The 13,489-nt window shown below is 40.7% G+C and overlaps 1 protein-coding gene across 4 annotated transcripts in view; it reads right to left on the bottom strand.

The window, feature by feature from the left end:
* The window catches only part of Ipo8 (importin 8), a 72,839-nt gene extending 69,331 nt beyond the window's left edge, over positions 1-3,508 (bottom strand). For 3 of the 4 annotated variants that reach the window (XM_036181192.1, XM_036181193.1, XM_036181191.1), the window contains exon 1: positions 3,258-3,508. In XM_036181192.1, coding sequence (XP_036037085.1) covers positions 3,258-3,341 — 84 coding nt within the window. In that variant the 5' untranslated portion in view covers positions 3,342-3,508. The remainder of the gene's footprint in view (positions 1-3,257) is intronic. The other variant, XM_036181194.1, reaches the window with a different exon arrangement.
* Positions 3,509-13,489: the final 9,981 nt, after the last annotated feature.

A 13,489-nucleotide genomic window follows, 5' to 3' on the forward strand; every position in this document is an offset into this window, starting at 1 on the left:
TGAAAATAAACTGTTGTGTTTCTTACTTAAATTCTATGTTTTATGAAAACTCATACAATGCCAAGACTTGAGATTCCTGGTCTCTGACCAGCTAATCCTTCTAGTCCCCAGCTGGTGGGCTGGATGAAGCTTTTCTCAACTTGTTCCTCTCTGCTCCTGCCCTATGCTTGGCCTGCTTCTCATTTCTACACCCAGGTCTCCAGTAATGTCACCCTTAGAAAATGACTATCCCATCTATTTATTCTAACACACTTGTACACTGCTCTCTATAGAACTCATAACCTGTCTCCCTCAATTAGCTTGTGAGATCCATGAGCAGAGTCTCACACCAATACCTAGAACACAACTCAGCAAATAACTCCTTACTCCTACAAGCAAAGTCTCTTACAGGACAAAGAAAATGATGGATGGCTAAGGATATAGCTTGGTATACACCTCACATGTGTAATCTTGGGTCCAACAAGCACCACCACAAAAAGATAAAAATATATACACACATCTATACATAAAGTAGGGATTCAAGAACTTGGTAATGAAAGTAAATGTCTTAAGGCTGAGAATAAGAGTTTAATGATTGACCTTGCATGCAAAACCCTGTTCAATCTCTGTACCACCAAAAGAAATAAAAAGCTGGGCATGACAGTACACACTTATAATCCCAGCACACAGAAGGCTGTAGGAGGACTAGGCTACATGGCAAGACACTATCTCAAAGAGATGCAGGAGGGAAGAGGAGGAGAAAGAGGAATAAATGTGCAAGAAAAAAATAGATGGGGAGGAATGCAGTTCAGTTAGCAGCGTTCTTGCCTAGCATGCCCAAAGCCCCAAGCTCCATAATCATAGTGGAGCAGCATTCAAGAGATGGAGACAGAGGGATCAGAAATACAAGAACATTCTCAGCTACACAGGAAGGTGGAGACAGCCTGGGCTACATGAGACCCCTCTGGGGGTAAAATACAAAAGCGCTAAGCTCTAATCCCTTACAGTAGATACTTATTCATTCATGCAACAAGACAGGACAACATAGGGGTGCTAAGGGATGAGCATGCAAAACCCAATACCAAAATTTATTTTATTATCTTACTGACAATAAAAACATCATATCTAGTTTTCTACTTCAAGTACAAAAACTTACTGAGAGCATATTACAATCCAAAACATTGTACAAGATATACACACTAAATGAATGACACAGCAATGTTACCTTGTTTTGGGTTTGATGTTTGTGGTACTAGGGATGAGCCTAGGGCCTCACACTTTAAAACATAAGTAACAAAGAAAATGGTCTCTGGTGAGATGAAAAGATATTAGGGAAGAGTAAAGACAGAAATTGGATTAAAATACTAAGAAGAGAGCATGGGATTGAACCTCTCCTGGTTCTGCAGGCTTCAAGCCTTTTCTGCTTCCAAATATAAACTGCACTTACGTTTATATGACAAATCAGAAGAAAGCAAGGTTAGGCTATGGGCAGAAAGTATAACATGGCATCAAAATTATGCTCCCTATTATCACTATCAAAGGGACATCTCCTTGGTGAGAGCAGTGTCAAACAGGAAGCCTCCCCTGTGCACACCAGCATGTTGCAAGTCCAGCCCTTATGGCATTCTTACTAAATCCTAATGACTGTTACTCCAGATAGTACTCTACAAAGTCTGGGAGAGGCACTGACTTTAAGTGTCTCTCACTCTAGGGTGACAGTCCTTTTCTTTTTAAAACCTCAAAGCATCCTTTTTGGCCTTTCATTCAACACAACTTTGTGTGTGTGTGTATATTAGGATTACAGGCTTGAGCAGGACTGAAAATCAAATAGGGCCTCAAGAATTCTTGGTTGAACACTCTACAGCAGAGCCAAAAAGGTAGTAACAGGGTCTCAACCTTCCTTCTTATCTCTTGGGGATCCTGGATTCACATGTACCTCAAACTCCACACAGATTTTCCAGTTAATATTATCGCTTTCAAAGATTCAAAACACACCTGCTTTTCTTTTCATTTTTCTTTATTAAGAAATTTTCTACTCCACATGTTATCCACAGACCCCCCCTTCCCTCCTCCCACCCACCCCCAGTCCTCCTTCCCAAGCCACCCCGCATCCCCACATTCCCCAAAACGAGGTCTCCCATGAGGAGTCAGCAGAGCCCAGCACATTGAGCCTAGGCAGGTCCAAGTCCCTTCCCACACACACCTGCTTTTTAAAACTCTACTAGGGTAGATACACTGGCCAAGAAGTATCCTTATCCTTTAGGAGGCACAGAATCGCGTTGGGGAACCAGTTAAAATACAAACGTATTCCCACTCCCAACTTTGCAGATTCTTTACATCAGCGATGAAGTCCCATTATTCACATGCCCAGTAGTTCTCGGAGGAGGCCACTGGTTCTGGCAACCCTTAAGATCGACTAATCAAGTAATATCCCTTCACACTTGTAGCAACCTCAAACAATTGTCAAGCCATGCGAGGAGATTTTAATTTGTACTTTTTAGTATGGGCCCCGTGTCCCTCTTACATGTGCAGAAACAGAGCTTACAATTATTACAATCTTGAAATGTTGTGCCAGATATGGTAGCACACACCTTTAATTCCAGAAGTCAAGAGGCAGAGGCAGAAGCAGAAGCAGCAGGCAGATCTCTGAGTTCCAGGCTAGCCACAACTACATAGTGAGACCCTGTCCCTGAAAAAAAAAAAAAAAAAAAAAAAAAAAAAAAAAAAAAGCCAGACAAAAAAAACTGGGAGTAACACTGGAACAATGTCAAGACTGGTTAGAAGAATGGAGAGAGGTTAAGGGAAAGTCACACACATTTCAGCATTGAAAAGAAATGCCTCAAATACGTTTTATTAGAGCGATCTTTGAAAATGGTACATGGAAACCGCGTGCTCTTCCTAGAACCCTTTCTGACAGCATTGCCCAGCTCCAGCAAAACGGCCACGATCCACGCTGCCAACGCCAGAAGCAGGCGAGAGGCAGGGTTTCCAACAGCAACACCTGAAAAGGGCGGGTCCGGAGAAAAGCTAGCTCAGCTTTGGTGAATTTTCCCACCGCGTCTCCGCGTAAGCGCGCTAAGGAAAAGAAATCACACCCAAAGAATACTGGCAAGGGCTTCATAGCTTCTTTGTGCTGTCCAAGTGGGCTGGACAAGTGCACCGAGAATGGACTGGATGGCCAACAGGTGCTCCAGCTGCTCCACAGAGGTCCGAATCTCAGGCTGGGGTGGGAGGAGGGAGGGAGGGAGGGAAGGGAGAAGAGGAGGCCCGCTGCTCACCTGGTTAAGCTCAGTCTCGGCCGCAATCCTCAGCTTTGGGTCTATGGTGCCCTTCAGCGCCTGGATGATCCGGTTGAGGTCCATGTCCCCGGGCCGGGACTCGGCCCCAGGGCCAGCAGGCCGGGTAGCACCCGGGGTGTCTCCTGGCCCCTTTAGGCTCCGTCTGCCACAGGGAACCACCTCACCCCTACCCCCTGCCGCCTACACCGCCGCCTGCAGCTACTAGCTGCGCCACTCTGACTCCGCACCCCCTGTCCTCCCTCCTTCCCCCGCCCCCCACAACTCTCTCCATTCACCCTTTACGACAGGCAGTGGGAGGTGGGAGAAGAGGAAGCGGTGACTCCTTTACGACAGCCTCTTCCCCTTGGCGCGTGTTGCGCAGACCAGCTCCTGCAGGGGACGCCATGATGCTTTACGGAAACCGCTCTATGTTTGTCTCAGGAGCCGGCATTGCAAAGCAGCGCTCCTGCAGGAAGTTGTCATGGTTTTGTAGGAAAGGCGCTCTGATTTGTTCCACCAGCTGAACTCCCGCAGACCGCTGCCTTGATGCCATACGGAAACCCTAACCTGTCCACCCACTAGTGTAAGCAAAGTTAGTTAGCTGGCCTGGCATCTACTTACAGATGCAGCAAATTAGGCATATCTAAATGCAGTGACACTATTTGTTCAAGATCTCTGGGCATCACAATTGAGCTGTTTGAAGACAAACTTGTTGGGACCTTGAAATATGTAGCCTACAGAAGAGGTTACCTCAACGTATGAGAGCCACCCTTTATCCTGCTATTCACTTTTTGAACATGTTTTAAAAATGTGTTTAAAAAACAGAATACTATAATTTTTAGATATTATGTTATAACGATGAAATTCAAAGCAAGTCTTTTTGAAAGAACTTATAATCTAATAGAAAGGCAATTAAATATACATATGTAGAAAAACCATGACTAAGAGTGCCAAAAATGTCCAGACTTCCATCGTGAAAGGCAAGAAGGGTTACACTGTTTCCATAGAGGACTGCAATGAATACAAATATCAGCAAAAGTTTCTTCTGCTGAACTCAAAAGCAGGTTCTAAATACACACAGTAAAGATGACTGTGAGCAAATGCTGCTGAGGGGTTGTAATCCTCCCAGGAGCATATAATCAAGATATATTAGTTCAATTACCTGGGTTTTAAGAAAAAGATAGGGGGAGGAGAAGGCCGGCAGTGGTGGTACAGGCTTTTAAGCCCAGCACTTGAGAGGCAGAGGCAGGCAGATCTCTGTGAGTTTGAGGCCAGCCTGGTCTACAAAGAGAATTCCAGAACAGCCAAGGCTTCACAAAGAAACCCTGTCTTGAAAAACCAGAAGAGAATACAAAGTGAGACCGAATGTGTGCTGTATGAAGGATTGCTTCCAACATTGCCCATTTCAGTCCTTTATGCACACAGCCATCAGAGTGAAAACACATTTTCAATTTAAAACAGTGCCTTCCCTATACCCACCCCTAATTTCCTTTACTTGTGAAATCTTTACTATAAGAACCTTTTCTCTGTGTGTTTTGATACAAGATCTCTCTTGATAGCCCAGGCTAGTCTCAAACTTGTGGCAATCCTGCTGCTTCAGGGTTTCCAGTGCTGATATACAGTCATGAGCCTCACTTCCATGTACTCTTTTCTAATTAAAATCTATTCTTCTGTCTTCCTCTTAATAACTCTACACCTGTTCTCCAACTCACTTACTCCTTAGTTCTTGAACTATTTATTCCAGACTACACATCCTTTTCTGCTTTTTTGTCTCCCAATTCAACTACTCAAGACTACCTTTGACCTACTGTGCTCATTGACACCACTATGTGTCTGAAGGAAAGAACACTTGTTTGTAGTGGTGCTTTTTCTTCACATCCAGTATTCAATCCTGTCCTTTGTCTTTAACCAGCACTACCTTTCATTCCTCAGTAGCTGTTATGGACCATAGGAATATTCACAAGTATCCCACTCCATCTTACAGAGCCCTTCAAAAATAATCGAAGCCCCTGGCAGCAGTATTCACCCACCCTCAAATTCACCTCTGTGTACCTCTGCACCTCCTTCCCTACATCCTGAACAGAACCTCTCCCATATTCTCCAGAGCCTGACTCCATTTTGCATATTTTTTCATTAAAATAAATGGGAGGTGGGGCTGGAGAGATGACTCAGCAGTTAGGAGCACTTGCTTATGGAAAGGACCCAGGATTGGTTCTCAGCCCCCACAAGTTGGCTCACAACCATCCATGACACAGATTCCAGAGAATCCAATGCCCTCTTCTGACCTCTTCAGGCACCAGGCACGCACATGGTATAGTTGTACATGTAAGCAAAACACTAAGATGTATAAAATAAATCTAAAAGTACTTTAACATAAAAATAAAATAAATCTTGGGTATTTATTACACATTCTTTGCTGACAATTTGTAAGATTTTTTTCCCTAGATATCCAGCCTCTTTCTCCCCACTAACTAAAGTTCACCCTAAAATAGTCTTTCTAGCTGGGTAGAAGGCTGGGGTGAAAGGATCATCAGCCTAGACAACATAGGTAGATCCCATCTCAAAATTTAAAAAAAGGGGGGAGGGGGTTAAAAACTTTAAGATTTTGTTGCAAAGAATGCTCTTCATTTGTCATTTCTCCACTTTCTTTCCATTCATGCTGCAATCAGGTATACCCTAGCTTCTCTGACCTTGTTTCTCTTGAAGCCGACAAGTAAAGATCAGCACTGGTCCCTTTAGAGAACAAATGCAGTAGACTTTTTTTTTTTTAATTTCTCATATTAAATTGTCTCCCTCTGTTTGGAGCTGTATTTTATTGTTTATTAATTTTTTTATTATTTTACATATATGTTTTGCCTGGATGTATGTCTATGCACACAGTGCCCAAAGAAGTCGGAAGAAAATGTCAGTTCCTCTGTGTGGCAGGATTTTTGATCACACTGGAAACCTTGAGATTGCATTATTTACTGTAAAGCCTGTGTAGACATATTTTTCTTTGGGCTGCCAGCTCACCAAAAATGACACAGAAACTTATTAATTATGAAAGCTTGGCCTATAGCTTGGGCTTGTCCACTAGCTTTTATAACTTAAGCACAGCTAGCTCAGTAGGTAGAGTTTGAGACTCTCTCAGGGTCATTGGTTTAAGCACCAGGTTAGGCACTATTTGTAGTTGGGCTGTCAGCTCCCTGATAATGACACACAGATTTATGATTAATTATGAAAGCTCAGCTCATAGCTTGGGCTTGTTTCTAACTAGCTCTTATAACTTAAAATAACCCATTTATATTAATTTACTTTTTGCCTTGTGTCTTTATTAGCTCATCTCCACAGTGCCAATCCTGCTTGCTCTGTGTCACCTGGAGTCTCTGACTTCTTCTTCCTAGCAGTTTCTCTGTTCTAAAAATCCTGCCTAGGTACTGGCCATTTAGTTTTTTATTAAACCAATCAGAATGACACATCCTCACAGTATACAAAATGATTATTCCACAACAATGGAGGAGAGGAGTTTTTTCAGGGATACAGATTGAGGAGAAAGGTCAGCTGTGTGCTTTCTCGCCTCTCTCTGAGATAGCAGACTTTCACTCCAGCATCTGGCTCCCAAATACTTAATGGTAAAATTAAACAATTGAGATTATCAAAAAATATTTGTCACTCCAAGATGTATCATGACCACACAAACAGAGAAATCATGCCAGCTTCAGACAAACCATGAAGCTATCAGATTTGGTAAAACACCTGGAAAGTCCTCAAGGAGGGAGTTAAATAATACTAAAAGGAAACCTTTCCCATGTTAAGAATTAGAAATATAATACAGGGAGTTAGGATACTCTATAATGATAACTTTAGATGGTTTAAAAATAGAAGCAGAAAATGTAAAGATAAATGACTTAACTAATATTGACATAAGAATTATAATTGCTATCAGTCTAGAAATTCATATTTTATCCCTAATAGCCATAGTGGTTTTTTGTGCCAAATATGAAAAGTGGATTGATAAGATGGAAGTCTTAGAAAGGCTTATAAAGGAAAATAAGAAAATTACTCAGACATAGACAAAGGACTTTAGACAGGAACCTACCATGAAACTGAAGAGGGGCGGGCCAAGGTTCTGAGAAAACCAACCTTGTTTATCCAGTTACTCTACAAGAAATACAAGCAGATGATAGGCACCTGCAAGGTTATCAAGAAGTTAAATTAAATCCTTTAGAAATATTATATTTAAGGAAATGATCATTTCAAATGGTATGCATTCACCCTATGTGAAGCAGATATTAAATTCATGGGCAACTTAGAACAGAATTATGCCCAAAGACTGGAAAGATTTGGCAGCAGCAATATTGGAAGCTGCTCCTCAGTTCCAATGGTGGAAAGAGGAAGCTAGGGCCATAGAACAATGAAACAGGCCTAGAGTTATTAATAGTTCCAAGTATCAGTTTCTAGGTGAGGTCAATATATTGAGTTACAAAGGCAACTTGAATTTGATGGCCAGACCTTGGTGCTATGTCATTTTAGCAGCTTTAAATGCTTGGGACAAGGCTGATGAATCAGTAAAGAGGTCTGAGTCATTTACTAAAATTACAAAAGGACCAAAAGATGCCTTCACTGCTTTTTTGCAAAGTCTGACTTCAGCTATAAATAGAATAGTATCAGATCCAGAAGTCAGACAAATATTAATCAAATCTTTGGCTTTTGTGCTGTGGAACAATCTTTTTGTACACTGTACAGATTTGTTGCTTCCAGTGATTTAATAAAGAGCTAAATGGTCAACAGCTAGGCGGGAAGAGGTTAGGCAGGACTTGCAGAAAGGGAGAGAGATCATTGGGGAGAGCAAAGGCAAAGTCACAAGCCAAACATGGAGAGGGAACAGGGGGTGCAAGATAGAAGAGAGGTAATGCCATGTGGCAGAACATAGATTAATATAAATGGGTTAATTTAAGTTATAAGAGCAAGTTGAGAAAAGCCTAAGCTAAAGGCCAAGATTTCATAATTATTATGTCTCTGTGTCATTATTTGGGAGCTGGCAGTACAGAGAAAGACTCAATATAAATGCAAATGAACTGGACATTGTAAATGTAATTCTTACTTGATAACTGTTCTTATTATTTATAGCTTTATGTTACAGTTAAAACATTTCCCTTTTTTGGGCTGGAGAGATGGCTCAGAGGTTAAGAGCATTGACTGCTCTTCCAGAGGTCCTGAGTTCAATTCCCAGCAATCACATGGTGGCTCACAGCCATCTGTAATCACATCTGGTGCCCTCTTCTGGCCTGCAGTCATACATGCTGTATATATAATAAATAAATAAATCTTTTTTAAAAAAAAGTTTGATCTTTGTAAAAAAAAAATCCTTTTTATTTAGACAAAAAGAGGGAAATGCTGTGGAATAATCTTCTTGTACACTGTGAAGATTTGTCACTTGGCTTGATTTAATAAAAGTCTGAATAGCCAATAGCCAGGCAGATTTTCAGAGTAGAGAGAATGCTGGGAAGAAGAAGAGTGCAAACACAAGGAGACATGGAGGAAGCATGACATGTAAGATGAACTAACAAGCCATAAACCATGTGGCATCACGTAAATTAATAGAAATGGGTTAAGTTGTAGAAGCTAGTTAGTAATAAACCTAAGCAATCAGCCAAGCTTTTATAATTAAAAGATTAAAAAGTTTGGAACAAAGAGTCAAATACAGCTTCCTGGTGACTGTCTTCTCTTGGGTATGCTTGTTGCTAGCGGGAAACAGAGGCTGCTACATTCACTTGTGCTTTGAAATATTTGTTTAATAATGCAAATGTGTTGCATTATTTTATGTTGCATTTGTTTAACTCTGTGAAACTGTGTTTCTTTGCCTATCTAAAACGTCCAATTGGTCTAATAAAGAGCTGAATGGTCAATAGCTATGCAGGAGAAAGGATAGGTAGGGCTGGCAGGTAGATAGAATAAAGAGGAGGAGAAATCTGGGAAGAGAAGATCGAAAGCTAAAAAAGGAGGACAGGAAGACATTAGGGGTCAGCCATCCAGCTACACAGCAAACTTTATGCAGAGGAAGAAGTAAACAAAGGTATATAGAATAGAGAAAGAAAAAATCCCAGAAGCAGATGGGATAATATAAGTTTAAAAAAGTTCACTAGAAACAAGCCAAGTTAAGGCTTGGCATTCATAAGAAAGAATAAGCTCTCTCCTTCTCTAAACCCACGCCTGCTTGTTAATAGGAAATCCAAAATCTCTGTTTCCAATCAGAAGAACCACCTGGTATGGGACAGATTGGGAAAAAGGGACTATTCTATTGCCATTAATCTCATAATCTTTTGGTTTTCATTTGACTCTTTAAAACTTTTCTTCAGGTATAAATATTATCTCAAAATCTACAAGATTAGTATGTATATATAAACATTATATAGTGATATTAGTAGTCATACTGAGGACTAAATAATTGCAGATATAAGCTTCATCTAGCTTCCTGTACATGTTTTCAGGTTTAAGTCAGAAGCTAGTAACCAGAAACTAAGTTTGTGTTTGTGTTCCTCAGGTGTACTTAATAGAGTGTGGTCCTCAAACTTTTCAGAGATCTGCTGAATCTGGCATTCAAAATGTTTAAATTTTCTACAATAAACCATGACCATTCCTAACAGTAACCTTTGAGGTCTCCAAGAGGATGATGGGGCCCCTCAACAATGAATCCACCTGAATTGTGGTAATACTAACTACTGGGCAAAACATGCCTCTTCTGCTGCCAAGTTCTATGCAAACAGTGGATATCTGTGGGTTGACTGCTGTGTTCTACCTAGCCAGGACTGCCACTAAGCTGACAAAAACAACCCAAAGATCAAAAGATCAACTTTGGACTAAACTGCTTAGTACATACAAATTGCTGAGTTCATATGATGCTCACACAAACATTTTACAAAACTTTGAACTCAAAAATACTTAATCCTAAAACTGCCAAATATATCCAAAATGGACATTGTGGAAAATGTGGCAGAAATAGCTTCATTATTACAAATATTTTTACTCTGTTAGAATTAAAAACCTTTTCTTTTAATTTAGACAAAAAAAAGGGGGTGGAATTTTGCAGGATATTTGATCACACTGATTCTTGAGATTGTGTTATTTACTGGAAAAAAATGTTTCTTCTAGTTGTGGTATGGCTCAGGCCTAACATACACCTTTAATCCAAAAGTTTTCTGCTTATCATAAACAGGATTAAAGTCAATCATAGGTAAAGAGGTGGAGCAAGCAACCAGTGAACAGGAAGTGAACAAGAAAAAAAAACAGAGAGTAAGAGAGAGTTAGGAAGAATGGACAGAGAGATGCACAGGAAGTAGAAGGGAGGGACATTTGGTTTGAGGTTTTTTTTTCTTTGAGATGGCAGAGGAGAAAGGGTGCTGTAGAATAATTGTTTTGTACACTGTGAAGATTTGTCACTCGGATTGGTCTAATAAAATGCTGATTGGCCAGTAGCCAGGCAGGAAGTATAGGCAGGACAACCAAACAAAGCTTGCTAGAATGAAGAAGGGCAAGTCTGAGGAGTTGCCATCCAGAAAGAGAGGAAGCAAGACATGCAAGGGAGGTAAATGCCATGAGCCTTGTGGCAGAATGTAGATTAATAGAAATGGGTTAAGTTGTAAGAGCTAATTAGTAATAAGCCTGAGCTACCAGCCAAGCATTTTTAAGTAAGTTTAAGTCTCCATGTCAGTTATTTGAGAGCTGCTGGTAGGACAGAAACTTCCATCTACAAGAGGGTTTTTTTTTTCCAGGATGTTGGCTGAGGAGGAAGGTCATCTGGTGCTTTCTCTGCCTCTCTGAGCTAGCAGGCTTTCACCCCAGCATATAGCTCCCAAGTCTTTATTGGTAAAATCTAACCATTGAGATTAAGTCAAAAACACCATCCCTGGAACTGGAGTTATAGATGGCTGTGAGCCACCATACAGGTGCTTGAAATCAAATCCAGATCACTACTCTTAACCAATGAGCCATCTCTCCAGCACCTATTTTTTGAAAATCTGTTGCTGGGTATGATAGCTCATACCTGTAATCTCAGCACTAGGAAGTGGAAGAGGATTGCCACAAGTTCAAGGCCAGCTTGAGCAATATAGTTGAGTTCCAAGCCAGCCAGACCTATAGAGTAAGACTCTGTATCCAAAAAAAAAAAAAAAAAAAAAAGACAATAGAGATAGACAGGTTGATTTTACAGAGTTTACTCCTAGCCTTTTGACCACATATTCTGCTTGGGATTTTATCTTCAGTTATTCTCTCTTCCTCTCTCTCTCTCTCTCTCTCATTGTGCTTCAGTCATTTAAGAACTTCTATAACTTTAACTGTGGTGGCTTGAATAAGAACAGCCCCCATACACTCATATATTTGAAACCTTAGTCTCCAGGGAGTGTGTGAGCTTTGAGGTTTCAACAGCCAATTCCAGACCCCATCTCATGCCTGCAGACCAGGATGTAGCTCTCAGCTACTCTCCAACTCTATGCTTGCCATGCCTGCCACGAAGCTACCTGCCATAATAATGGACTAAGCCTCTGAAATTGTAAGCAATCCACCAATTTAACTGTATAAGAGTTAAAGACCATGGTGTCTCTTCACAGCAATAGAATCAACCTAACAGACAAGTGAAAAAATTCTAACCACATCCTCTTTCCTTAAACTAAATGTGTTCCAATGCCTACATGTCTACCATATTTTTTCTCATTAAAGATTGTTGGGGCTGGAGACATGGCTCAGTCAGAACACTGACTGCTCTTCCAGAGGTCCTGAGCTCAATTCCCAGCACCCACATGGTGGCTCACAACCATCTGTAATGAGGTCTGGCGCCCTCTTCTGTGTACATAATAAATAAATCTTAAAAAAAAAAAAAAAAAAAGATGATTGTTGAGTAGGGAAAAGACTTGATGGCAATTATTTCAATATAAAGAGAGAGCAAAAACAGTGGCACTATTGAATGCTGGTAAAGATACAGAGAAATGATTACTTATGCCAATGGTCAGAATGCCAAATAGTACAAGGCTCTATAGAAAATAATTTATCAGTTTCTTTTTTAAAAAACTAAAACATGCAAACAGCCTATGGGCCAGCAGTTACACTTCCAGCATTTTCTTAGAGTGGAGTTCAGTGGTACAGAAAACTTGTACATAAAGGCAGGCATGGTGCATGCCTTTAATCCCAGCACTCAGGAGGTAGAGGCAGGTGGATCTCTGTGAATTTGAAGCCAGGGTGGTCTACAAAATGACTGCCAAGACAGCAGAGGCTGACAGGAAAACCCTGTCTTGAGAAAAAAAAGAAAAAACTTGTACATGGGTGTGTGTAGCACTGGATTCCTTACAGCCTAAAGGAAACAATCCAGTTGTCCTTCAGTGGGTGAACTATGAAGTTTACAGATAGAATGTTTTGTGGTTAGTTTTAATTGTCAATGTGCCAAAATCTAGAATTACTGGGGAAGAAAATTTCAATAAGGAACTGTTTAGATTAGGATAGCCTGTGGGCATGTCTGTGGGGACTTTCATCGAGGTGGAAAGCCCTGCCCACTATGGATGACAATATTACCTACATAGGGGATCTTGAACTGTGTGAGTAGAGAAAGCAAGCTAAGCATAAGAATGTATGAATTGTTCCTCACTGCTTCTTGATAATGGTGTGATGTGACTAGATATTCCAGCTCCTATTGCCAACTTCCTTGCCGTATGGACTGTAACCTGGAACTGTGAGTGCAAATAAACAATTTCTCCACCAAGTTGCTTTTGTCAAGAGTATTTTATCACAGAAACAGAAAGAGCTAAGACACAGAAACAGGCAACAACCTGAACAAATGTGCAGAGTACGAGATGTAGGTTGTCTATATTTATATAATGCCTGAAAAATTATTCAAAGATCAGCTGGGCAATGGTGGTACACACCTTTAATCCCAGCATTTGGGAGGTAGAGGCAGGCAGATCTCTGTGAGTTGAAAGCCAGCCTGGTCTACAAAGCGAGTTCCAGGAAAGGCTCCAAAGCTACACAAAGAAACCTTGTCTCAAAAAAACAAACAAACAAAAAATATTCAAAGATCAAAAGTTTCTAAGGATTAACATGGGAGAGGGCATAAGGAGGAAGTGGGTAGAGCTATAAAAAGGTAACCTGAGGATTCTGTGGTGATGAAAATGTTATCTTATCAGTGTTGGCATCCTGGCTGTAATAATGGACATAGTTTTGCAAGATCAGTTGAAGGAAACTGGGTAAGATTTCATGGAATCCATCTT

This window comes from Onychomys torridus, chromosome 3, assembly GCF_903995425.1.
Source record: "Onychomys torridus chromosome 3, mOncTor1.1, whole genome shotgun sequence".
In the NCBI taxonomy this organism is placed as follows: domain Eukaryota; kingdom Metazoa; phylum Chordata; class Mammalia; order Rodentia; family Cricetidae; genus Onychomys; species Onychomys torridus.